The sequence below is a fragment of the Microtus pennsylvanicus genome, chromosome 12 (genome assembly GCF_037038515.1).
Source record: "Microtus pennsylvanicus isolate mMicPen1 chromosome 12, mMicPen1.hap1, whole genome shotgun sequence".
NCBI lineage: Eukaryota > Metazoa > Chordata > Mammalia > Rodentia > Cricetidae > Microtus > Microtus pennsylvanicus.
The window spans coordinates 62501667-62529500 of NC_134590.1; the positions used below are offsets into that span (position 1 = coordinate 62501667).

At 50.6% G+C, this 27834-nt stretch overlaps 1 protein-coding gene across 6 annotated transcripts in view; it reads right to left on the minus strand.

The window, feature by feature from the left end:
* Positions 1-1925: 1925 nt before the first annotated feature.
* The window catches only part of Sh3bp2 (SH3 domain binding protein 2), a 43601-nt gene continuing 17692 nt past the window's right edge, over positions 1926-27834 (minus strand). For 4 of the 6 annotated variants that reach the window (XM_075943874.1, XM_075943875.1, XM_075943876.1 and 1 more), the window contains exons 2-13: positions 19421-19560; positions 18245-18347; positions 17068-17185; positions 16669-16739; positions 15663-15751; positions 15277-15345; positions 11627-12278; positions 10984-11092; positions 10708-10763; positions 10339-10420; positions 10105-10164; positions 1926-9613 (exon numbers count right to left, since the gene is read on the minus strand). In XM_075943874.1, coding sequence (XP_075799989.1) covers positions 9476-9613; positions 10105-10164; positions 10339-10420; positions 10708-10763; positions 10984-11092; positions 11627-12278; positions 15277-15345; positions 15663-15751; positions 16669-16739; positions 17068-17185; positions 18245-18347; positions 19421-19556 — 1683 coding nt within the window. In that variant the 5' untranslated portion in view covers positions 19557-19560 and the 3' untranslated portion in view covers positions 1926-9475. Of the gene's footprint in view, positions 9614-10104; positions 10165-10338; positions 10421-10707; positions 10764-10983; positions 11093-11626; positions 12279-15276; positions 15346-15662; positions 15752-16668; positions 16740-17067; positions 17186-18244; positions 18348-19420; positions 19561-20992; positions 21204-27585; positions 27792-27834 lie in introns of those variants that run through there. The other 2 variants (XM_075943878.1, XM_075943872.1) reach the window with 2 other exon arrangements.

The following is a 27834-nucleotide window of genomic DNA, read 5'->3' on the forward strand; positions in this document are numbered from 1 at the left end:
ATGATTTTTATGTGTGTCTTTGTTCTATTTTTTGTTTTGTTTGGCTTTAATTTTTTTAAAGATTTATTTATTTATTATGTATACAACATTCTGCCTTGATGTATGCCCGCACGCCAGAGGAGGGCGCCAGATCTCAGTACAGATGGTTGTGAGCCACCATGTGGTTGCTGGGAATTGAACTCATGACCTCTGGAAGAGCAGCCAGTGCTCTTAACCTCTGAGCCATCTCTCCAGCCCTTGGCTTTAATTTTTTAATTTAAAAAATTAAAAAATTTTTTTTTCATTTCTCATACCAACCACAGTACCACCTCCCTCCCCTCCTCCCATTCCCCCCACCTTACCCCCACCCCATCCCCCATCCACTCCTCAGAGAGGATGAGGACTCCCCTGGGGAATCAACAAAATCTGTCACAGCACTTTGAGGCACGACCAAGGCCCTACCCTCTGTATCAAGGCTGAGCAAAGTATCCCTACAGAGGGAGTGGGCTCCAAAAAGCCAGTTCATGCACTAGCGATAAATCCTGGTCCCACTGCCAGTGGCCCCAGACTACCCAAGCCATAGAACTGTCACCCACATTCAGAGGACCTAGTTTGGTCCTATGCAGGTTTCTGGGTATCAGTCCAGAGTCTATGAACTCCCACTAGCCAGGTCAGCTATTTCTGTGGGTTTCTCCACCATGATCTTGACCCCTTTGCTCATATAATGCCTCCTCCCTTTCTTCGACTGGACTCCGGGAGCTGGGCCCAGTGATTACCTGTGGATCTCTGCTTCTGCTTTCATCGCATACTGGATGAAGGGTCTACGGTGACAATTCGGATGGTCATCAATCTGATTACAGGAGAAAGCCAATTCAGCCACCCTCTCCACTATTGCTAGGAGTCTTAGCTGGGGTCATCCTTGTGAATTCCTGGGCGTTTCCCTAGCACCAGATTTATCCCGAACCCCATAATGGCTCCCTCTTTCAGACATTTCTTTCCTTGCTGTCCCTCTCTGTTTCTACCCCAATTCAACCATCCATTCCTTCAGGTTCCCTCATGTTCTGCTACAACTCCCTTTCACCCTCCCCTTTCCTCTCCCTCCCAGTTTATTCAGATCTTATGTATTTCCCCTTTCCAGGGGCATCCATGCAATGTCTCTCTTAGGGTTCTCCTTGTTACTTAGTTTCTAAGGGATTGTGGATTATAGCCTGGTTATCCTTTTCTTTATGTCTAACATCCACTTACGAGTGAGTACATATTGTGAGTATTTGTCTTTCTGAGTATGGATTACCTCACTCAGGATTTTTTTTTTCTAGTTCCATCCACTAACCTACAAATTTCAGATGTCATTGTTTTTTTTAAACACTGAGTAATACTCCATTGTATAAATGTACCACATTTTCTTTATCCATTCTTTGGATGAGGGGCATCTAGGTTGTTTCCAGGTTCTGGCTATTATGAATAAAGCTGCTATGAATATAGATGAGCAAATGTCTTTGTAGTATGAATGTGTATCCTTTGGGTATATGCCCAAGAGTGGTATTGCTGGGTCTTAAAGTAGATTGATTCCCAATTTTCTGAGAAACCACCACACTCATTTCCAAAGTGGCTGTACAAGTTTGCACTCCCACCAGCAGTAGAGGAGTGTTCTTACCCCACACCTCTCCAGCATAAGCTGTCATCAGTGTTTTTGTTCTTAGCCATTCTTACAGGTGTAAGATGGTATTTCAGAGTTGTTATGATTTGCATTTCCCTGATGGCTAAGGATGTTGAGCAATTCTTAACTGTCTTTCGGCCATTTGTGTTTCTTCTATAGCTCCGCTTCTAGGAGATCCGTCATTTGAGTTTCTTCAATAGCTCTGGTTCCAGGGGATCCATCACCCTCCTATAGCCTCCATAGGCATCGCAGACTCATGGTGCACTTAGTAGATACACACTCACAGATATAACATAAAAATATTTATTAAAGACAAGATATGACTTATTAATAAAAATGAAGAAAACAAGCCAGGCAGTGGTGGTGTACGCCTTTAATCCCAGCACTCAGGAGGCAGAGGCAGGCGGATCTCAGTAAGTTTGAGGTCAGCATAGTCTACAAACTGAATTCCAGGACAGGTAGGACTGTTATAGAGAAACCTTGTCTCGAAAAAACAAAATATAAAATGAAGAAAATACTTCACGATAGACTAAAAGAAACATGAAGTACCAACATAGAAAATTTAACAAAATGTAAGTAAAACCATAATGATAAGATTACAATGTCTTATTTCCAAATCTCACAGAAGACCCTAATGAACAGAGAGGTAGGGCCATTTTTATGAATCAGAAGACACAATATGCTGAATTTCACACTAAGCCAGTTCGTATCTGTAATGAATTCCAATCAAAATAACAAAGGGCTGTTATTAGAACTGATAAGCTGGTTTTAAACTCTATATGGAGGCTATCATGCAACATACACCGGTAAGCCCAGCAGTTGAGAGGTAGAGGCAAAAGAATCAGGAGCTCAAGGCCAGCTGAGGATATAGGAGACCCTGTCTCAAAAGAGCCAAATTATTAAGAATGGTAATAAATTTTTACATAGAGATGTGTGCAGTGGCAAATATCTATATTCCCAATTACTTAGGAAGCTGAGGTAGAAGGACCATTTAGCTTATGATTTTGATAACAGCTTGGGTAGCATATATAAGACCTCATCATTCAAAAAACCTTTTATTTTAAATTTTTTATAATTTACTTAACTTTATTTTATGTGCATTGGTATGAAAGTATCAGATCCCCTGGAAATGGAGTTACAGTTGTGAGCTGACATGTGAGTGCTGGGATTTGAACCTTGGTCTTCTGGAAGTCCAGTCAGTGCTCTTAACTGCTGAGCCATCTCTCCAGCCCCTCAAAAAACATTTTTAAAAAATAAGCCTGGCATGGTGGTGCATGCCTTTAATCCCAGCACTGAGGTCACAGAGGCAGACAGATCTCTGTGAGTCTGACACCAGCCAGGAAGCAAATTTCAGAGCCTATCTCATTAATTAACTTAAATATTTAAAAAATTGTCTTGGGGGAGGGACTCATGAGATCTCTCCCTCTCTGAGGATCTATGTGAAATTAATGGTTGCTGGTGGAGAGTGAGAAATTTTCTTCAGTGGTATGGGCACTGCCATACCAACTCAGAGAATAAACTCTGATCCTCAGGCTTGGTGGAAAACATCCCACTGAGTCATCTCACTGGCCCTCAACTGTCTTAAAAATAAAAACTGGGGACTGGAAAGACAGCTTAGTTGGTAAAATATTTGCCACACATGCATGTGAACCTAAGTTTAATTCCAAAAAGACCCAGGAATGGTGGTATTTATTCTCTTATAGTCCCAGGACTGGGGAAGTGGAGAAGGTGACTCTGGCCAGGACATGGGCTGGAGATCCCAGGACTGGGAAGGTGGCTCTGGCTAGGATGTGGGTTGGTGATCCCAGGACTGGGGAGGTGGCTCTGTCTAAGATATGGGTTGGTGATCCCAGGACTAGGAAGGTGGCTCTGGCTAAGATGTGGGCTGGAGATCCCAGGACTGGGGAGGTGGAGAAGGTGTCTCTAGCTAAGATGTGGGTTGGAGAAGGAACACAGCTGTAAACTGCTTGCCTAGCTTGCACAAAACTCTAGGCTTTACTCCAAAACAGAAAAATAAAAGTAAAAAAAATGAAACAATAAAAATAAGAATGAATTATCAGAAAATGCCAGTCCAGATAAGCCAGAGTTGGAGGAGATATTTACATCATATTACAGATAATATCAAGACTATCAATATCAAGTCAGGTTGTAGACAGAAGTTTCTGTCCCATCTGATCCTGTGGCTCTTCAGTCCCAAAGAAACACACAGAGGCTTATATTAATTACAAACTGTTTGGTCTATTAGCTCAGACTTATTATTAATTAGCAATTACAACTTAACTTAATTCTAAACATATAATTCTTGTATATGTTTAGACATGTGGCTTGGTACCTTTTCTCAGTAAGACATCTCATCTTATTTCCTCTGCATCCAGCTGGTGACTACATCTCTGCCCTTTCCTCTCCCCCACCCCATACTTCCTGCCTGGCTACTGGCCAATCAGCATTTTATTAAATTAATATGAGTGACAAATCTTTACTAGGTACAAGAGCATTATCCCACAGCACAGGGTTGTAGTGGTGCCCACCTTTAATCCTAGCACTTGGGAAGCAGAGGTGGGTAGATCCAAGACTTGACCAAGTGAGACCTTGTCTCAAACAAGGTGGAGAGGAGGGGTGATGGAGAGATGGCTTGGTGGCTAAGTACACTAGTTGCTCTTGATGAGGACCGGGATTCAGTTCTCAGCACCTACATGGAGGCTTACAACCACCCATAATTCCAATTCCAGGGTATCCAATGCCCTCTTCTGACCTCTGCAGGAACACATGTGATGCACATACACTCTCACAAAACACTTAACCACACTGGACAGTGGTGACACACGCCTTTTAATCCCAGCACTTAGGGAGGCAGAGGCAGGTGGATCTCTGTGAGTTCGAATACAGTCTGGTCTACAGAGCAAGTTCCAGGACAGCCAGGGGTATGTAAAAAAAACCATGTCTCAAAAAACATCAAAAAGCAAACAAAACATTCGAATACATAAAAAAGAAGTCTTTTAAAAAGCCTATTGATTAACTGGGCTGTGGTGGCGCACACCTTTAATCCTAGCACTCGGGAGGTAGAGTCTGGCAGATCTTTGTGAGCTGGAAGCTATCCTGGTCTACAGAGTAGCCAGAGCTACTCAGAGAAATCCTCAAAAAAACAAACAAAAACAAAAACAAACAAACAAAAAACCTTACTGATTAATAAATAAAAGATAAACAGTCTATTAAAAAAAAAGGTCAAGATTTGTACAGGCACTTCACAGAAGTCAAGATTAGCATGGCCCAGCAGGAGAGATAGCTCCGTGGTTGGGAGCTCTTCAATTCCCAGCACGCACATGGCAGTTCAAGACTGTAACTCTGGTTCCAGGGGATCTGGCACCCTCACACAGACATACATGCAGGCAATACACCAATGCACATAAAATAAAAATAAATATTTTTTTTTTTTAGTTTTTTTTTTTTTTTTTTTTTCGAGACAGGGTTTCTCTGTAGCTTTGGAGCCTGTCCTGGAACTGGCTCTTGTAGACCAGGCTGGTCTCGAACTCACAGAGATCCGCCTGCCTCTGCCTCCCGAGTGCTGGGACTAAAGGCGTGCGCCACCACCGCCCGGCAAAATAAATATTTTTTAAAAGGTTAGCATGGCTAATAAACATATGAACTTGTTCTCAACCTAATTATTAAATAACTAAATGTAAAATAGAGCCATATTTTACACCCCCAGACTGGCAACAAGAAAAGCTCTGGCAGCCCCAAGCACTGACAAGGGCACAGAGCCAAGGGGTCCTCTGAAGGGCTCTCTAGGGAAGCAGTGAGAGACCCTCAGACACTAGAGAAATTCGGCTTGTGTGCATCCTGGCTAAGATGGCTGCTAGCAGCGCTAACTCTCAGGCTCCATCTGCAGGGAAGCGGCTCTGCGAGCAGTGATACAGTCATACAATGGAACCGTTTCAACAATGAACTTGAACGACGTTAGCTATGCGTGGCAACATGAACAAATCTGATGATGAGCCAAAGGAGTTGGCTGCCAAAGATTGCATCTGTATGATTCTGTTGCTACAAAACAGAAAACAGGAAAAATACTGGGATGAGTGAATAACTGGGTGGTGTAGATTCCTCAGAAAAACAAGAACATGAGATTCACCAAAGCCAGGACTGAGCTGAAGAGGGGAGGGCTGTGACAAGGAGGGACGGGGGTTTTAGCTACTGCTCCTTGGAGACTGCAGATGCCCTTCGCAATTTGCCACATTCGCATTTATAGTTTACTTACGTTTCTGCGTGTTTTATGTCACAGGAAATGAAGAAGGAAGGAGTTGCCTCAGCTCAGGGCAGGGCAGGGGCAGCTGTCAGGAAGCTGAATGCCTGTGAAGGTTCCTTTGGCACTCACAAAGGATGTGTAGGACAGATGAGTCAGAGTCAGCTCTGTCTCTCCAGCCTCCCTCCAGGGAGAGACAGGAAAGTACCTGAGAGGAGCCACCACATATATTTTCATAGTGTGGTGCTGGGGCACTTCCAGAGGCTACTGCCCCTTCTCCAAGCAAAGGAGGTTTCCTCAAAGACTCCATAGCCAGGCAGTCTCACCCAGGTGGAAGGAACAGAAGGCGCAGGCAGACGCTTGCAGGATGTGTGCAGTAAGGATTGGATCTGTGATGTTCTCCTCCCCCATCCCCAGACACCTGGATTTGTCTTAAATCTTAGATCTATACTGTAGGCCCAGGCATTGTCTAGGGGAACCTCCGGGGCTTATGTTACTCTCAAAAGCCCTTTCTGTATTCGGATGACCTGCCCATCTGTATTGGGGATGAAGTTGCATCTTGGTGTCCATCATTAGGGGACACTCCCAGCAACACGACCTGAGTGGGAGCGACTGGTACTTGTATAAATTTCTAGCTACTGAGCTGGGGCTGTAGCTCAACAGCAAGACCACGGGTTCCGTCGGTGTAAACAATAAATGAAAACCCCTTTACCAATAAAAATCTAAAAGAAAAGAAACAAACCCAGAGGGCAGAAAGGCTCTCCACACTTTCAGATCAAACACAGAAAACATACAACTGTGTTCCTTCCCGGGCCTTGACTCAGGGCGGCTGCCCTTGCTGCCACTTTTCCTCAGGCCCAAACAGAAGCCATCTCTGACTACATCACAAGGGCAGGCGAGTCAGGGAACCCACTCTGGGCTTCAGGTTTCCTTTCTTAGTAGAAATAAGGGTGTAAGGCCCAGCAGTGGTAGTGTAGGCCTTTAATGCCAGCACTCAAGAGGCAGAGGCAGGTGGATCTCTGTGATTTCAAGGCCAGCCTGGTCTACAGAGCTAGTTCCAGGACAGAACTAGTCAGAGCTACACAGAGAAATCCTCAAAAAAAACTTTAAAACAACAAACAAACAAAACAACAACGACAAAAAAGGAGAGAGAGTGGGGGGCGGGGAAGAAAGGGAAAAGGGAAGGGAGTAAATTTGTCCCTAGGGCAGAACCAGGAGCTCCTGTCTCCCACCCCCAAACCTTGCCTCACACACTGGGATCCCGAAGGCAAAGCAATTTGCTCCCCGAGAGCCATGGCTTCTGTGGTGGGTGAGGGCACCTTCAAAGCTCTGGGGGTAAAAAGAGCTGGCCAGACTTCCATGATCAGTGGTGGCTAAGAGGAGTGTCAGGGAGCAGGGGCAGATTCACATGACAGTGAGTAGCAAAACTGGGACTTGAACTCAGGCTTCTCTGAGCCTCAGTTCTCCCACTTAAAAATGGGTCTACTTTCCCACCTCTGTACCATAAACATTGGAAGTGTTCAATACATGGTAACCATCACATTATGAATTCCTTTTTCAGGCTGTAGGACCACAACCAGGACTCCCATCATCCCCTACACACAGTCTTGCAAAGTCTACACCCTGGACTTGGGGCAGTTGAAAGAGGTGGTCAGCTGTGGCAGCCCGTCCAGAGTCCTGAGAGGTAAGACAAGGCTACATGAAACCCCTAGGTGGGCCTTGGACATCCATAGACCTCAACTGTTCAGTTAGGCTAATCCATCACATGGCTGCAGGTCAAAGAACCCCTAAATCCTCTAGCCCAGGGCTTGACATACATGTTGGCCACTGGGCTGGCCCCCAAAACAGTGAACTGCAGCCCAGTTCACACTTTGGCAGACTCGTAGGCACAGGATCGAAACCTATTCTCATCCAGTCCTCTTTCATATTTTACAGAATGGACGCTGTAATCATAGTGACCATGGCATCCTGATCTTTCTCCCCTGGCAGGCTGAAAGGAAACTCTGCCAAGATGGAGGTAGACTTTGGTTTCTGGAAGCAGATGGCCACTGAAATCCAATGTCTGTCATTCACTGAGCCCCATGATGCCCTGGGGCCACAGCCTTCTACTTCCACAAATTTGACTCACCTAGTCAACCACATGACTCCAAAACACAGCCAGAATTTGGAGTTCCAAACAAAAGCCTTTCTCACTGGATGGCAGTCCCTGGCTACTGGGCACCAATACAGTCCTTGATCTGGGTTCTAGGTAAGAAACCTTCTCTGCTAGGGCTGGTGAGATGGCTCAACAGTAAAGAGCTCTAGCTGCTCTTCCAGAGGACCCTGATCCAATTCCCAGTATCCATGTGGCAGCTTCACAACCACTCATGACTCCAGTTCCAGGGGATGTGACATGTTCTTCTGGTCCCCTGGGGCACCAGGCACACACGATACACACATACGTGTAGGCAAAACACTCATACGCATAAAATAATAAATAAAGATTAAAAAAACCCTTCTCCAACAGAAAGTACAGTGAAGGCCAGATGATGCCAAGGTCTCTGCCAGCCCTGACCTCCAGATGCATTTATTTTCACAAAAACGTCCAGGTGAGATGGCTTACCAGGGTGTGGCCTGGCAGAATTTCATGGCAGACACTGAGGGGACCAATTGGGACCACCCAAACTACTTGGGCACCTGGATGTGACTATCTCCACCCCTCCTTGGCCTATCCAGGCCCCACTCCCCCGCCCCCCCACTCTAATCAACACTTCCTGTTAGACGGCTTCCTTGAACCTCCCACTGCATTCCAAGCTCCTGGCTCCTCCATGCACGGCTTCGCAGGACGGACACTGCGCCGTCATGAGCATCTCACACTTGCTGACCTGCTCTAGACTAAGCTCGGCCAAGCCGGACCAGGGGCTGCACACAGCCCACAGCCAGCACCAGCACCAGCACCAGCTCCGGCACACAGGAAGCACTCAGTAACTGCAGCTCCAGCCCAACTGACTGATCCCGATGGATCGTGCTATTTAGCTATGAGCCCCAGTCAGTTCACCTAGCAGCCTGTGCCCTGGAAGATTAAAGATCACCCATCATGGCTGCTGTCAGTAGCTCTCTACCTGGACACTTGTGACGCTCAGTGGAGCCTGCTGTCCCCTCAGTGCCAAGCAAACCCTGGCTATCGAGACAAGGGTTATCTCTGATTTATTAAGAGGCAGTCGTCCCTCCTTGAGACTGTGTCTTCGCATTTCTATGGGTCCTAGGACCAGCCTTAGGCCCCATCCAACTACCCCAGCCTGGTTTGGTCCCAGCCCACTACAGGGTGGGTATGCTATGTGGACTGGATTTTGTGTCGTCGAAAGGCCAGGCAGAGCTTAGTCATTGGCCCTGAAGTCTTGAGAGGTGGTACGTGGAGGGGCTGGATGGGCCAGCCAGCCCTCTCATGGTTGTGGTGTGCTCCAGCTTGGGACCCAGCCTATCCACTGAAGCTCGGAGTCTTGTTGATGAGGTCTGCCGTCAAGCCCACTCCTGCTCATCTTCCCATGTAAGCAGGTCTCCATCTATGTGGCCAGGCTGTGGCCCGGCAGCTGCTTCCACCCAACAGCTGTGTGGAATGGATGTCACCTGGGCCCAGTGTAGCCATACGGGTGGCGCAGCAACAGGCTTTGATGGCTGGGCAGCACGTGCGTGTGGTAGTGCTCCACCATGCTGCCCACACTTGTAAACATAACCTCCCCTTCCAGGTAGAACTTAGAATCCTGCAGGACAGAAGACATCACGCTCAGCAGGGCCTGCCTAGCCCGTTGCCTCAAGCCTATATCCCCTTCTCCTACCCCCATTTCCTCAAAGGGAAGGACAGCGGTAACAGTGGCACCGAGCAGGCTTGCTCCCAGCTGCCCACGTCCCCTCCCTGTCTGCCCACACAACAGGCCTGTGTTCCTGAGCTCGGCTGTCAGTCCCCTCACACTGGCCCCTAGGATTCAATGTGAAACCTGCTCTCAGGGCAAGATCTGTGAATAAAACGAAGGGCCAAGGAGAGCTACCCAGCACTTCTAGAGTAAGCCAAGGACACAGCAGGGTTAGGAGAGGAGGGAGCCTAAGGACATGGGGAAGAGACAGAGCAAAGGACAGGGCAGAGCTGATGGGACGGAGGTACTGCCACTTCCTGCAAGGGGGACTCACTTGGCTCTTGCTGAGCTTGGAGGACAGTGTCCCCACCCCACCCTCAGAGCAGGGCCCAGTTCCTCACCTTCTCAAAGATGCGATAGTTCCTCACTTTGTTAGAGGTTTCGTCCCACACAACCAAGACCTACAGGAAGGGAAATGCGGAGCAGAAGGATTAGAGACAGCCCCAGGACTGGCCACGCCCCACATGGCCTCCCTATTCATTTAGTTATGAGAACAGAGAGGGTGCAGCTGGGCGAGGACCCCAGAGGAAGAACGGCAGGCTCGGTGGCACACCTGTCCTGTAACAGCAGCCTACCTTCCCGGACTTGGTGGAGGAGTTCCGAATGCAATACAGCCCATCCTGAGGCTCTCCACGGGGATTCGTAGCTTTGAACAACCTAAAACAGAACAGCCATGTTGGTGGGCGAACCTCCCTGGACAGCTTCCAACCCCACTCTACCGTGTGGCTTTCTGCCCACCCTGGGTTTCAGGGTATAATGGAGGCTATAAAGCAGAGAGGTTTAGGAAAGCAGCAACGACAACAAAACCCTATTTGGACCCGCAGCTACCACATTTCCTCGCCCAGGCCACAGGCCGGAGCCTGGGCTTGCCCTACACCAAAGTGAGTAAGGAGACAAGGAACCTCACACCGTCACAGCAAGGACCAGAAGCACTGTGCACTAACCTTTCTACCTCGCAGGATTCTGTGGTGTTGACAAACACTGAGTTAGGCAGCGGCACCTGAAACAGGCCAGCAGTGGTCACTGTCAGAGCATGAGAGAACCCTCCAAATATCACTGCTCCCCCAGCTGGCTGCCCCCTGCATCAGAATACAGGGCTATCATCTCCTACAAAGCTAGAGTTATGGAGCCCCTTGCTCAGGACAGCCAGCGAGGACCCCCAGCCCCCAGCTCTGCCCACTTGCTGACTGGTTGCGACCTGAGCCCCCACTCTGTCTCACCTTCTCATAGTCCTCGTCCGAGTCCTCCTCGCCAGTGTCAGCCTGGGAGGGCTGCCGGACCTTCTCAAAGGAGAAGCTCCTGAAACTCTGCCCATCGGGGGGTGATCGCCTGGAGCAATAAGGAGGAAGACCAGAACATCATCCTCAGACACAGATAGGTCACTCCTTCCTCTCCTCCACACAAGTCCTAGCTTAGCATCAGAATCTTGGTGTCAGCTTCTCTGTGGCTGTAACTGCTCAGGACAGCAGAGCACTGAGACTCGAGCTCACTGCCCAGAGGAAGGAGTTATCGTAGATCTAAAAACCCAACTAGGAAATCAGGCCTGCCATCAATACAGCTGAGGGCCCCGGAGCTCAGAAGCTATCACAGAGTGGACAAGTGCACTGGGCACTGCCAGGGCCCAAGATCTACTACTGATTGTCTTTGAGACTCTGGGAGTCCCAGCTCTCAAAGCTATGAGGGCGTGGACAGATGGGAAGAGGTTAAACAATGCACTCTGACACAAGGGACACCTATGGAAGAGCCAAGCCTCCTGCACAGGCGGCAGTGGTCCTCTGGAGCCTGAGCCCCAGGCCTTTGAGGGCGGATGAAAAGAAGCCACACATGGTGAGCCCGCAGAGGCACTGCCCCAGCCAGACTCACTGGAGGTGAGGGAGAGGTGTCTTTTCTGGTCTAGGCAGCACTGCAGGCCGAACTGTAGTCTCAGGGATGGGCATCTTCTGCACAGGAGGCCTGGGGGCCACAGGGGGCACAAAGAGTCCAGGTTTGGCTGCCTCCCTTGGAGGAGCTTCTTCAGTTATCTTCAGGAACTTGGGCTTATTGGCAGGTACGGGTGGGGGCTCAGATGTGGGCGGCCCTCGGGAAGACAGGTGGAAGGACTTGAGTTTGTCACAGTTCCTAGAGGTGGCAATGGCCATGGCAGTGGAGCTGGAGCCAGAGCTAGTCCCGTGACCAGGGGTCCAGGGTTCCGGGCTGGGGGTTATACTGTCTCGGAAGCAAGGTTTCCAGAGGCTGGGCATGGTGGGAGCATTGCTCAGTGGAGGGTCACTCATTCTCCGAGGGGTAGCAGGCACCCTGAGGCCAGGATCTGCTCGCCTCAGGCCCAGCGGGTCCTTCTTAGCATCCTCGGGAGCAGGGCCAGTATCTGGAAGGCCTCGCTTAGGGGGTGGGGGTGGAAGTAAGGGGCTTGGGCTTTTGGAGGTAAAAGAGTGGGCACGGGGCAAATCAGAGAAGGCTGGCTTCCGAGGTACAGGCACAGGGGGTGGTGGGTAGGCTGGTGGATGTGTCAGGGTATCTGCAGAATTGAAAAAAAAAATTGGCATCACATAGAGGCTGGACCACCACCACCCTCTCCTACAACAGGCAGCAGGAGCCAATCACACCCCTCATGGCCCTACCTGCAGCCGACCAGCAGCAGCTGATTCAGTATGCATCCTTCATGGTCTCACCCTTGCCCTACCTAATGGCCAATATCTAGACCCCTACCCAGATTTCCCTGAGTCCAGACCATCAGTGCTACCTTGCCAATATAGGTGGAACTGTCCTTGAAATTTCCTGCTTCATGGAAAAGTCTGCCAGATACTATGGGCCTGTAGGCTGAAGATGGATGCCCCAACGTTACAGAAGAACTTTGGGTGACTGTCCAGGCAGTGAGATGTCTCTGTCAATTCTAAAGTTTTGGAAGTTGCTTATAATGCACTTCCTGTTTACTTAGGTAATATTATATCCTTCTGGAGTATTTGATGGAGTTGAAGAATAGATATAGTTTTCCTTAGTCGTGATAAAAGATAAAATAGATATAAATATTGTAACTATAATTCTTCCTTGATAACTGTTTTTGTTGAATGTAATCTTGCTATGTTAAAGTTAAAACCTTCCTTTTTATTTAGACAGAAAAGGGGAGGTGATGTGGGATTCCCCTCTGTATGCTGTGAATACCATTGGTTAATAAAGAAGCTGCTTTGCAGTGCAGAATAGGGCAAGGTGGGAATTCTAAGCAGACAGAGGAAGAGAGAGCAGGTGGAGTCAATGAGATGCCATGTAGCCACCACAGGAGACAGACGCTAGACACCAGATAGAACCTTACCGTAGGCCACAACCACGTGGCAATACACAGATTAACAGAATATGTTATTTTAATTAATTTAATTTAATTTAATTAATATGTCATGTTAATTTAACATATAAGAGCTAGCTAAAAATATGCATAAGATAATAGGCCAAGCAGTATTTTAATACGGTTTCTGTGTGATTATTTTGGATCTGGGCAGCTAGGAAACGAATGAGCAGCCTCCGCCATCACTACCTGGCCCTCCCCATCCATTCCCATAAAGGCTGTCCAGACCAAGTTCCTACAGCCTAGATGTCACCTGAAGAGCAATCAAGGCTCTTCTCTCACACAGGGTGAAGTAAGCAGAGTGAGGATTCCCAGGCCTGAGCAAGGAAGAGGTGAGCAGGAAGGCCCAGAACCACTGGGAGGAAGCTGAAAGTCTGTTTATAACCAACTGAAGGCACTGTGTGACATTTAGCCCAGGTGTCATATGGGCCAGCAGGAGAGTCAGTCCAGGAACTGTGGGAATGACAGGAGTGAGGCCTGAGGCTCAGTCACGGGGAGGGGTGAGATTGTCCCTCAAGAGGTAAACACAGGAGACAGAAAAGCAAGAAGCGCCAGAGTGCCAGGAACATGAAGGCATGAGGTCGGTGGTGAGTAGTGAGGTCCAGAGAGGAGCGGGGGAGTGGTGGAGAGGGTTCAGTGCAGGGGGAGTGGCAGAGAGAGTTCAGTTCAGAGGAGTGGTGGCGAGGGTTCAGGGCAGGGGAATGGCGGAGAATGTTCAGTACAGGGGGAGTGGCAGAGAGAGTTCAGTTCAGGGGAGTGGTGGAGAGGGTTCAGTGCAGGGGAGTGGCAGAGAGGGTTCAGTGCAAGGGGAGTGGCAGAGAGGGTTCAGTGCAAGGGGAGTGGCAGAGGAGGTTCAGTGCAGGGGAGTGGCAGAGGGGGTTCAGTGCAGGGGAATGGGAGAGAGGGTTCAGTGCAGGGGGAGTGGCAGAGGGGGTTCAGTGGAGGCTGCCGGTACTGTGCACATGTCTACCTACAGCTCAGGGCAGAGACTCTTCACTTTCCCACTCTTTGGAGCTGGGTGGTCAAGTTGAGGCCTGAGACAAGAAGGTGTGGGAAGAGGAAATAAAAGGCACGGTTGTCACTAGAGCCAGCCCTAAGGAAGGGAGTAAGGACAGCAGTGCCCGCAACTAGAGGGAACAATGGTGAAAAGAGGCATGGGGAGGCAAAGGCCAAGGCACCGGAGGATGGGAAACAGAAGATGGAAGATCACTCCTAAGACGTGAAAGGCAAGACAAAGCTGGAGTGTTCTGAGGAGCAGCAGGGAAAGTACGAGGTGTGAAGAGGAAAAGGTCTGAGGGCAGGACAGAGACATCCTGGCTCTTTCTGCCCAGTCCCGGCCAGCCCTGTCACACACACACACACACACACACACACACACACACACACACACACACACGAGACTGTCCGTATGCTCGTCTGCCCCAGAGGCTGTGCTTCAGGCGGTGCGGTGGACACTGAGGCCACAGCTGTCAGCCTGGTCTACAGCCTGGTCTACAGCTTGGTCCTCAGAGATCTTGTTGTGTTTTTTTTTTATATTTATTTATTTATTATGTATACAGTATTTTATCTTCATGTATTCCTGCAGGCCAGAAGAGGGCACCAGACCTCATTACAGATGGTTGTGAGCCACCATGTGGTTGCTGGGAATTGAACTCAGGACCTTTGGAAGAGCAGGCAATGCTCTCAACCACTGAGCCATCTCTCCAGCCCCTCAGAGATCTTGTTGCCATGGGCAATAGACCTGCCTCAGAATAGCTCCCTTCTCAATGTCCCTCCATCTTCAGGCTCAGCCTCCAGGACCACCCATGGCGTCACCTGACCCTCCATCCATACAAAGTCAACGTGGGAGGTGGCAGGAGTAGATGAGCAGTCAATCAGCCCTGAACCTCTGAACACTTGGATCACAGAAAGGAAACTGAGATCGCCCAGAGCAAGGCCGCAGCCTTTTGGGTATGGTGGTACATGTTTTTAATTCCATTCTTAGGAGGCAGAGACAGTCAGATCTCTGGGTTTAAAGTCAGCCTGGTGAGGAGAGATTAGGACAGCCAGGACTACAGAGAGACCCCGTCTCAAAACAAACAAAAAAGATCCACCAACATAGGAGAGGCTCTATTCTTAGTCCCAGTCTCCAGTCCCTACCCACCAAGAGATGCCAAGACCCAGCGACCCTACTTACCCTCAAGCTTCATGGGCCCTGGGGAGTCAGGCTCCAAGTATGAGTCGTCGTCATCTTCGTGTTCATAGTCTACGGGTAGTAAATGGAAGATGAGACCCAACACAGCCTAGGTGTGCTGCACGCACAGGATGGCATGGCCCACTGTGCTTTGGCACAGTGCTCCACTCATGGGAACAGGGCACTCAGGGGGCATGGGGTTGAAGATGAGGGAAAAGGATTTGAAACCTGAACTCACGTTGCTGGAGGTCAGAGGCAGAGAAACTGCATCCCTCTGCCAGAGGGCAGGGCCGGGAGCAAAGCTAAACATGCCATTTCTCTCCTCTAGGCATCCTGACTGAGCTGTCAGCAGTCAAGAGGATACATGGCAGGGGCAGAGATGGCCTTACCTTCGTTGTCTGTGGGGTATGGAGAGAGGCTGATATCTATAGGTCGCTCCACTGCACCGTAGAAGCTGTCCGTGTCTGAGCTAGAGTCACTGAAACCCGGAGCAGGGAACAGGCAGTGAGTACTGGACTTGGGGTTCCCTTGCACTCACACGTAGTAAGTGATCTGTGCACACACACACTCCCGACAGACACCACAGATGTTGACATCCACTTGGGGACCCATGGGCACACACAGATATGAACACATACAGCAACCCGTCACACATGTACATAGACAAAGAACACAAATATCATATAGAAAGACATTTGTACATATGTATACATGTGGTTCAAGGATAGACAGAGGGACTGGAGGCTTGGGACCATCTATGGGTGCCACCTTCCTGCCTCTGTGGCTTTTTGCAACCCTGACCAGCTAGATGTCTCAGAATTGGGTTCATATGTCTACTTCCTGTCCAAGGAGGCTCAGTCAACCCTGGGCTGAGATGTTGCAAGACGCCAGGCTAGACCGACGGCCAGGAGCTCTAGATTCTGTCCAGAACGTCAGGACAGCCTTGGAGGTGCCCAGCCCTCTCTGGATTCCAGTTTCACTGACTGTGGTAGGATTGGCATATGTCCTGTTGTTTGTCTGCCATCTCATGGGTGAGAATGCAGAGACCAGGACTGACTGAGCTCTCAAGAGACAGAGTAGACCCGGGGAGTAGGGAACTCAAAGCCCTGAGCTGTAAAAGCTGGGCCTCCAAAGTAGGGGAGGGAGAAAAAGCACGTATGAACCCCAGATAGGGGGTACAAACAGGCACAACAGAGTGAGACAGAGACAGCGGGAAGACCGACAAGAACACAGCGTGTTCACCCATGCGCACGACTAATGAAGCTTGCCTGGAACCTCCACAAAAACCTTTATGGCCAAGTCCTCAGGGACCGGAAGAAGGCCTAGGAGCCCAGAAGCCCACCCACCACATCCCTCGGAGGGACTACTGCCCACCCACCACATCCCTCAGAGTACCTGGTGTCTAGAGAGAGCTCCTTCTTCTCATGGAAGTGGCCGATTTCCTTGCGTAGCAAGGCCATCCAGCTCTGTGGGTCAGGACAGCCATAGTTAGTTTAACATTGCCCAGAATGGGGTCCCACTTCACCCTCCTCTGTCTAGCTGCTATGCAGGAACCACCAAGGTCCAGGGAGAGGAAGCTAGCTAGGTCTAGCCTCCTGGGGCTGCAAGGTACCCCCCAGTCCTTTCAGGGCTATACCCTGCCAGCACATTCTCACGATATGTACAGGCTGCGTGCCTAATCCACCCGGCTACCCACACACCAAGTCTTTCTCCTCCAGGCCGTAGCCTCCTGCCTAGAGGTGGTAGGAGGCCAGATCCTGCCAGGCTCCTGAGGCCCTGCTACCTGCCAGTCACCTTGCGCTCATCCTCAGAGGAGGCTGAGAAGAACCACGTGCGGTGCTTCTTGCTGATGTGAATGATCTTGAATGGGAAGACATTGTTGGATGTCGTCTCCTCGGCTGCCCGCATCACTCTGAGGGCACATTGCCAAAAGTCACCAGCTCATCCACGCTCAAGAAACGGGCTCATCAATCCCGCCCCTGAATTGATTTCAGCACTCAGCACCATGCTGTGGGGATGATGGGCAGACCCGGACAGTCTCCGCCTGCTCATCTTCTCTCGGTAGGATATCTAGATGCTTCGGGGGACCAGCAGGGTATGAGCACAGGAAGGGACTGGGTCTGTGAGGACTTCCCAGGGGAGCAGTGTGCAGAGCTCAGAGACATGGTCTTTTGTCGCTCATAGTGTCATTTCATATAGATATCACTTCCCCGCGCGGTCCCATGCAGCCCCTGGACTGCCTCTCTGGTCTGTGGCTTGTTCCCTGATGCAGGCCTTTCTCAGACACATCAGTCTACCTGGGAGCGTCCTGCGGGCTGGGAGCTTGGGTAGGGTACCAGCCTGGCCTATCACAGGTCCTGGCCAGGGCCTCTCAGGCCCAGCCTACCAAATGGGTTAGACGATCCCTAGGGCCCAGTCACATCTGTCAATGAACTGAGTTCATGGCTTGGCTGGCACAGCAGGAAGGCCACCAGTCTGGGGGAAGTGACCAGAGAGGGAGCTTTGATTAGCTAGTGCCTAGGATTGCAATAGGGACCTGCCCTGGCTACGTTGGCAAGGCTGGCTCCTCAAGGCTATAGTCAGGGTAAAGCAGGGGCCCAGGGCAATCTTAGAATAAGCAGAAGGAGCTAGGAGGTAGGTGAAAGGCTCAGACTAATGCTACAGGGCATAGAGCCCGGATCCCCACAGCCCTCAAGGCCACAGGATAAACTCAGGATGACATATAGGCCAACGTGTAGGCATTAGCTCAAGTTATACTTGCCCATCAGCCTAGAAGCCATAATAAAGGCTTCACCCCACACATACACGCCCCACACCCCATCCCCTGCCCTCAGCAAAGGCCAGAATATGAGGTGACAGCCAGCAAGCAGGTGAAAGTCATCTCAGGAAAGCCAGGGATTGGCCCTGTGGTGTAGGGTGAGAAGGAAAGCAATTGGCATGGGGGCTGGCCAGCAGACAGATGGACACTCACCGGTTGTAGCCATTCAGGGAGAAGGCACCCTGAGGGGAGGCAGAGGTGCTGCTCTTGAAGTAGTAGATGCAGCGCTTGTGGATGATGACGAAGCGAAGGGGCCCTGGGGACAATGCAGCAGCAGGGGTCAGCCACAAAGCCACCAGTCAGCTCCACTCTGGGGCGAGCCCCAGAGGCCCTGCACAACGTGGGACCAGACCCGAGACTACAGAGGGGTATAGCAGGAAGTTGGACTGGTGTGCTGCCCCTCCCTAGGGTTTTCTGTGGGGTCAAATACAGACAAGTTCACTGGCACACTGGCCAGTCTTGGGGCACCACTCCAGGGGGCCTGGCCATACAAAGATTGAGACCTCTGTGGGGGTAGATTGAGGACAGTAAGAAAGGGTGGAGCCCAGACCAGAAGCCTGAGGAGGCTTCTGAGAGGCCACAGCAGCCTTGCTTAGTGCAATAGGGCTGCTGGGGGAGGCGAGGAACTGGCAGGCAAGGAGAGCAGGGCTAAGGCCCCCAGAGCAGGCCAACGAGAACCAGGTACAGAGCTCTGCTCCAGCTCTACTGTTCTGCTCAGAACAGCACCCACCCAGGCCTGGGGGAAGGTTAGTTATGACTCTTTCTTGGAGGCCGTACATAGTATAACTGATGTGTACAGAGTCCAGCAGTCCAACCTAGAGCATTGCAACTAGGCGACACAGGAACAGGGAGTCCCCAGCGCAGGGAACTGCGGGGGCAAAGGCATGGACTGTCCATGGCTGATCAGGGAAAGTCGGGCAAGGTTCTAGTGCTGTTTGCCTTCAGCATCCTTACAACTCGCTCAGCTGGCTCCTGACCTGGCACATGGGCTCATTTTGGGCCGCGTGACCAGTCAACTCGCCCACAACTTACACACAAGGCAAGAACAGCATTGAAGGGCCCTATCTATCAGGCCGCCCTGAGGTCCCCCAGCCTCGACTGTAGCCTGAAGTTCTCAGAGTCAGAACTGTACACCAAATACTCATCTTCTCTCTGCCTAGCTATACTATGTTGGATCTTGTGACAAGGTCCAGGCTAAGGAGATTGCCATCAGTTTCATCAGGTGTGCCAGTTGCCAGAGAAGGAAAAGAAACCCCAGAAGACCCACGAGAGCCCTGGAGAAGCAGGACTCTGTCCTCCCTTTGAGGGTCCCATGATTCAGAGACTCACACTTGAGCATTTGCAGCTGGGTACCACCCTTCTTGTGCAGGTAGCCAGCCTTAGCCACGCCACCAGGCATGGTCAACAGATTCTGGGCACCAATGGCCTTCATGGGGACAGGCCAATGCATTTCCTCCGCTGCCATGAAGCTGCAATTGAAGCAAAAGAGACAGGACTCAGCTGAGGTAGGCAGCAGGGAACAGCTTGGCAGGGGATCCTGGGAGGACATTTCTAAGATCTAGAAGGCAGTGTGGAGGGTCAGGTCGGTGAAGGAGGAAACTCTCAAGTCCCCAGACTTCTGGGTGAGAAGCTGGGGGTGATCCTGTCAGTTCCCAATCCTCTTGGCCACATCTTAACTCCAGGCTGCTGAGCACTGTATCATGAGTGCATTGAGCCAATGGCCCCATAAAGGCTGGGGTAGTAAAGACTGAACTCAGAAAACCCTAACTAGGGTACATCAGACCTCATGCCATTGCTACCCGAGGTTCCCAATTTGGCTTTCTGGAGGATCTCCAGCCTCAGCTGTGAGAGTTATAAAATGGGAGGACAGAATGGTCTCAGCACACTCTTGTCGCCAGGGCGATGAGGACCATTTAGCATGTTTTCTAGTCTCTACTTCATCAACCCAGCGAATAAGGACCCAAAGGCTCCTTTCTGTGAGGAACCCCAGGTACCAGTCACATCGAACCCCTAAACTGGCATTGTTTTGTCAGTGCTACTACCCACCCCATCGGGTCCATCTTGGGACTCCTGAGGAGCCAGCTGCAGTGGGGACAAGGTCAGTGGCCTGCTCTGAAGAAGGTGGGGTGGTTAGAGACAGACTCAAATGGGCAGGCGGCTGGGACTCTATTACTACAGTGCCAACCTCCAAATACATACACAGAAAACACTCCAGGCCCAGGATGGCTCAAGCCTGCAAGCTCAGCATTAGGAAAGCTGAGGCAGGGACATCCAGAGCGTTAGAAAATGAAAGAGAAAAGGAATCAGTTAAGCCCCTGTCAACTGTCAGGCTCACTCCATTACATGTGTGTTAGGGAATTAAGTTCACAGGCTGCCTCAGCTTGTCCTCTGAAAGGGTCAGTTGGCTAGCCCCACCCCACCCCACCCCCGACACACACACCAGAACCATAAACACCCAAACGCATCAGTCCGTGGTCCACACCAGCAGGAGAAGGGGCAAGATCGGGGGCCCTTAGTCCCAAAACGGAGGCGGAGGTTTGGAACAATGGCGCGACCACACCCCCCCGAGCAGAGCCTTGAGGGGACCCTGGGTTCCAACTCAGCAACGAGGTGCGAGGAGGGTGCCCATGAACACACACGCGCCCATCCAGCGGAGGTGCTGGCAGAGGGACAAACCCGGCGTCAGGCTTGGAGCCCCAGACCGGCAGACTATTGCTGGCCCACATTCGCCTTTGTTCTGGGTGGAAGCTGGAGTAGCCCCTGGGGCCCCAGGGATTTGCTGTCCCAGGTCGTGGTGCAGAGGCTGGGGACCTAGGTCTGTGGACTGGGGGTCTGAGGTGAGTCCGGGTGCTCAAACGCAGGGCTGGGTCCTAGATCCCAAGCTCCGGGATCAGTACTCACGATGTCCACGCGGCGGGCACAGCCGGCTTCCGGGGGGCGGCCAGCGCCCGCCTCCCCTGTGCGCAGCGACATAGTCCCTGGCCGGGTCCACCGGCCACAGCCTCGTCCCCAGAGCTAGTCTCCCGCCAGCCCCAGCTCCGTGGCCGCGACCCCGGGCCCGCCATGCTGGTAGAGCCCCAAGGCCCGGGCCGCCACTGGCTCCTCCCCTCGTGGGCGGCGGGGGTAAGGGCTATCGGCCAGGTGAGGAAACCGACCCGCCCCTCCACACGTCAGTTTCTCCACCCACCGCACTGAGGGTGGTGGGCTAGAGTATTGGAAACTTGTCCCTATACAGCCCGGAATCAAGAGCCATCTAGACAAACAAGGAAGCCACTGATGCAAAGAGAAAGTCCCTCTCTTATCCCCAACACCTGAGGATCTTGAAATTCCCGCCTGTGGATCTCCATCCAGCTCACCCCTTGGGTATGAGCTTCTGTAAAATGGTACGTACCCTACTTCTTCTTCTAGCACTCCATGTCACCATGCCAATATCAATCCGTGGCTCTCCCTCTGTAGAGAATTCCCCTAAGGAGTCAGGGGTCCAGCCCTTGGCAGCTTTCACCTACTTTGGCTTCTTCTAGGTATCAGTCCCAGAAGAGTGTCCCCGGCTGCCCAAGGCTGGTAAATCCCTTGTTGACCTCCTCCCTCTCCTACCATAATACAGGCTGCCCCCAGGATGGGACATCTGTGACAGAGCAGCACACTTGCCCTGCAGTGACAGCTCTGATACATTCCTCGGGCTCCATACTAGGTACATTCTCCCTGGTTTCCCAGCCTGTAAGGCAAATTTGCCACTGTAGGCTGCCTTGACGTCCCTGCAGCTTCCTCATCCAAAGGGTCTGACTGTCTGGTGTGTTTGTTTCCAGAGTACTGCCTGGCATCTTACCCAGAACACTAGGCTGTCTCCTTCTTCCAGCCACCCTGTGGATCCCCTTCTCCACCTCCTCTGAGCAGGCCACGTCTCTGCCCTCCTCATGCCTGTCTTCTGCCTCCACCAATTTCCTTTCATTGCCTTCCAGTCACTTCTTTATTCTAAATGTCATGGGCACAATTCTGCCTTCTGGGGGCTGAGAGGGTCTGGGTCTCACGCTGTAGCCCAGGCTGGTCTCTACCTTGTGATCCTCCTGACTTAGCCTCCCAAGTACTACTGCTGTACACTCTCGCACCTGGCAACACTTCCACCCTTCCTGATTCAGTCCTGCTCCTACCCTCAACCTTTCTAGTGTGCTTTCCTCTGCCCTCCACCTCTGTGTCTGTCTCTGTACAGACTCTAGTAACCCACACCCAAGAATTCACATTAGTCCAAGCTGTTTCCACTGCCTGCTGTTGCAACTAAAGTAATTTAGCCTTTAAATATTAGATTCCAAGAACACTAACCATATGCAAACTCTCCCAGAAAACTTAAGAGCAAAGCCCTGAGGCCAGCATCATCACCATACCAAAGCCAGGTAAAGAGATCACAAGACATGGAAACTAAAGGAAAATAATTCTCTGAGTTTTCGTTTTGTTTTGTTTTGTTTGGGTTGCTCTTTTATGACAGAATCTCATGTAGCTCAGGCTAGCCGTGAACTATCTGGATAGCTGAGGATGACCCTGAACTTCTGCTTTCCCTGCCTCCACCCCATGCTAGGATTACCCTGCCTGGTGTGTGCAGTGTTGAAGGCAATCAGTATAACACACCAAACTGATAAAGAACAAAACCGCAAGATCACCTCAAAAGATACAGAAAAGGCATTTGCTAAAATCTAGATCTTCATAAGAACGATACTCAATAAACTAGGAACAGAGGAGAACTTCTTTTCTTTCTCTCTTTTTTCTTTCTTTTGGTTTTTTGAAACAGGGTTTCTCTGTGTAGCTTTGGATCGTGTCCTGGAACTCGCTCGCTCACTCCTTGCTCTATAGACTAAGCTGATCTTGAACTCACAGAGATCCACCTGCCTCTGCCTCCCGAGTGCTGGGATTAAAGGCGTGCACCACCATCGCCAGGCTGATTAGATGAATTTATGTAGCATAAATTCTAAGAAACTGAGACGTTATCAGGACTAATAAGTGAGTTTTCAAGGTGGAAGGATGTAAGACAAATATATAAAATGCATTTTGTTGCATACATTAGCAACAAACAAGGCCAAGAACCAATTTGAGTATTCCCTCCCCCAAGCAGTTCCCCACGACTGGAAAAAGGCCCTGTGTCCCCAGCTGGGGCATGTGATACAGCCTTCCTTCTACATGACGCTGACATAGTAGGTTATCATTCCCCCATACGTAGCTTTCAGGCCCAGAGTGGGAACCCAGAGTGCCTCAAGTAAGACACTGTTGGTCCTGGTGGGTAACTGAACTGCTGAAGGCCCCTGGTACAGAGCCCCACTCTGTCTGGAGCTGCTGTGAGGAAAGGCATGGCCTACCTCCTCCTGCCTCCCTTCTTGGGTGGGGCTGGGCACAGGGGTTGGGCAGCTTCAGCCCCATCTTATTTCATTTCAGTGGCCTGCAGAACGAGGCCGGGCTACCACCTACTGTGGGCAGACTGAAAGCTCGGAAGTGGCCACTGACTAACCTTGTGGGAAAGCCAAGTCGTGTGCCACCTTCTCTCCTAGGAACATCCTCACATCAGAGACAGAAGTGACATCACAAGCCCTCTCCAGAGGACGAGCCCTGCCTGACACCGGGTGGATAAGCCGGGGTGCCTCCCGCTCAGCAGCCCAAAGCCAGACCAGGCTGTGAGCAGAAAGAGGATGTGGCCCCTGATGGTATCATGCTGCTCTTAGAGGATCTGAGCCCGGCTTGCAGACTACAGCACCACCTGTGACTGGGAAAGCTGAAGGGAAACCAAGGTCCTGGCTTGCCTGTGGGTAGGACGAAGCCTCATAGGTGGCCCCTGACTGACTTCCTAGCTAACCACCTCAGTACCCATAGCACCGCCCCAACACTGGGTCCTGATAGCTAAGTTCCAGTTCATTCATGCTGGGGAAAGGACAGTTCATGGGACAAGAGCTCAGTGCCGTAGGAACACCAGCCTCAGGAGGCTGACTCACTCTGGATGGGAGCTTTGAGAGAGAGAGAACAGAGACAAAAGTACAAATCTCACTCAGCCCTCATCTTTTGCTGAGTCTCCACAAGCAGAGGAGCCATGGAAGAGTCCACCCCTCAGACTCTTCTGGTAACCTAGCCACAAATCCCCACCCTAAGTGGGAGGTTGAGGCAGCAGGGTCAGGACTCACTTGCCAGATTCACTGAGCTTCATAGACCCTTTAGCTTGTAGCTGCAGGCCCCCATCTGCACCAGGGCTTTGGGTGTGTGTGGGTCAAGGTCAGTGGTCGTGGCTTGAGTCCCTGAGACCTTGTAGATGTGTGATTGTTGTTTGTGTGTACACACGTGAACATGCATTTACGCCTGTCAATGTGCTCGTATGCACACCAGGAAGGCTGGACTCCTGCCACACATTCTCCAGGTCGAGTCTCTCTACTCCTGCTCTCATAGTCGATCTTGATTCAGGGGGCCCTGCTGCCAGAGGCTGCTGGAGGATACGGACAAAACAAGTAAGAACCACTCATGCCCGGTGGTGGTGGCCTATGCCTTTAATCCGAGCATTGGGGTGGCAGAGGTAGGCAGAGCTATGTGAGTTTGGGGCCATTTGGGTTTACAAAGTGAGTTCCAGAACAGCCAGAGCTGTTACACAAAGAAGCCCTGTCTCGAAAAACCAAAATAAAATAAAATAAAATAAAATAAAAAACACACTGTGCCACAAGTTAACAAGTTCCACTAGATGTAAGTGCTGTGGCTTGTGCCTGCCCTGGGGCTCTGCCACCCTGCAGGGGTGAGCGGTCATCACCCACAAGGGTCCATACATAAGCTGTGGTCCTGCATGGCACACCTGGTTAACATCACAGGCATTGTACTCACACAATGTACATGTGTGCACATTAGTACATGTGTGTATTTACATACATGTATGAGCCTATACATGAATACAGGATGTGGCCTGTGAAGGTCTGGGCTCTGACAGCCCTTGACACCTACAACTATGCCTGTGTGAAAGAATCAATTCCTCTGGTGACCACAACATCAAGGGCTTACGGTAAAGTGTGACCAAACCCAACTGCTCTTTGTGAAGCTGCAGGGCAAGGCAGGACTGGGGGCTCCCAACCCAAAGGAAAGGAGACCAGATACCATCGGGGTATTTGTGCATACATATGATCTCACTCAGGTATACAAAGGAACACATGATCTTGTAAATACCCCTCATGTTACAACAATACATGTACATATATATAGTCATCATGGTGATTTGAATGAGAATGGTCCCCAAAACCTCATAGATTTGAACACTTGGTCCCCAGTTAGTGGAACTGTTTGAGAAGGATTACGAGCTATGGCTTTGTTGGAGGAGATATGTCACTGGGTGTGGGCTTTGAGGTTTTCAAAAGCCCTGCGCCATTCCCAATTAGCCCTCTCTGCCTTGTGCTTTGTAGACCAGATGTGAGCTCTCAGCTACTGCTCCAGTGCCATGCCTCCCTGCCTGCAACCATGTTCCCTGCAATGATGGTCACGGATTCTAACCCTCTGGAACTTCTTTCATAGGCTGCCTTGGTCAGGGTGTTTCATCACAGCAACTCAAAGTAAGACACTTTTGTTCTCATAGGAACTGACCCACACATCCAGCCACAGTTACATGTGAATACACTTATTCATATGCTCAAGAACATGCTCTAGGGGCTGTAGAGATGCTTCAGTAGTTAAAAGTGGGTGCTGCCTTTGCAGAGGACCCAAGTTTGCTTCCCAGCACCCCTATTAGGTGGCTCACAATTGCCTATAACTCAAGATCCAGGGGATCTGATGTCCTATTCTAGACTCTGGGCAGCTTCACTCAAGTGCATATGTCACCGCATAGACACACATACACACACAATTAAAAATGACATGTTTTCTAAAAGCATAAACTCGTGTGCTCACACTCACGCATACTTACACACGTGCTTGCTCACACATGTATGATAATAGGCACATTTGTACTATACACATATGCAAATAACCTATTTATTCACACTCATATATATGCAAGCAACACACACAAAGACACAGTCACAGCCTAAGACCCCTCATGAGTGGCCCCTAGAGGCTGGCAGCCCACTACCTAACAACTCAGCAGCCTTCGCAGGGCACATATGAAATCAGTGCTTTACTTTATACTTTACAGACCAGGACATTGAGGCCCAGAAGGGCTCAGGACTTGCACTGGGCACTCCTCATGGGCCAGACTCTGTACTCCTCAGGGACCACCGCACATCATTATCCCAACACCCTGAATTTCCAACCAGTGTCATCCCCATACCACCAATGAGGACATCAAGGATTGAAGAAGCCGGTAACTCATCCAAAGTCGCCTGTGCTGTATTTATCTGGTAAGTCAGGAGCTCTGGTTATACTCCTCCCGCCCAGCTCACTGCCACAGCTTGACACTCACCCCTTTGGCTGCCCCAGCTCACACTGGCTCATAAGTTCTACAGTTTTAGTTTCCTTTTCTCCCTTCCTTCCTCTTCCCAGAATCTTTCTCTGTAAGAGAATCAAAACCAAAATGCTAGAAAGGCCTAGTGACCAGTTGTACCAGGAAACTCAGGAGGCAGCCACAGGGGCTGCAGCGCTGTCAGTGGCACAAGAACAGTCCCTGTCACCAGGCTTCCGAAGCCTTGGGATTATCCACTATGTCAGGTCCCTGAGCACAGTACTCCCAGGCATCCAGGACCTCACACAGCTCCTCTGTGCCCTCAGGTGCGCACACACACACACACACACACACACACACATACACACATACATACACACTCATACACACATACATACACACATACACACACACACATACACACACATACACACATACACACACACATACACACACATACACACACATACACACATACATACACACACATACACACAAACATACACACACATACACACATACACACACATACACACACACATACACACATACACACACATATACACACACACACATACACACACATACACACATACACACACACATACACACATACACACACATACACACACACATACACACATACACACACATATACACACACACACATACACACACATACACACATACACACACACATACACACACACACATACACACACACATACATACTGGTGCAACATATGTAGACACTGAACCCAACACCAAGGCTACCTTAGACAGGGCTTACAGTAGGAAGGGCTCATAGGCCTGAACTTCCACTCTGCCAGGCTGGCTTGTACCTCCCCACAGCTGCTGTTGGGTGACACATGACAAAGTCTTAAGAGTCTTCTCGTGGCCAGTTCCGTCTCTGGGCCCTGTTTGGACCATTCAGATCTAAGAGCTAAGTTGACAGAAGCCAATCTCCTTAAAGACTATTGCTTCTCACAGAACCAAGGCCCATTAGTGCCTACCATAACCCTGATTCAGGCTGTGGTCTTCCCTTCCCCCCACCCAAGTCTTATATTAGCTAGGCCAGTGCCACCTCCAGAACCCCAAGTCCAGCTGTTCAACTTACCTCACGGCACTGACCCAACACATGGCACTACTCCTTCCTGTGACCTGCTGGGGACAGGAATCCTTGAGTTCAGAAAGGCTACTCATCCCAGGGGCTGTGAGGAGGGACTGGAACCTGCATCTTCCAAAGCTTGTGAGCGCCAAGGCCCCTGGCTGCTCCCAGCACTGCCCAGCTGCAGAGCAGCTCAGTCCACTGAATGGGGGTGGGGAGCTGGGGCCCAAAGGGCTTCCTCCCTGTCTGGGACTTCCT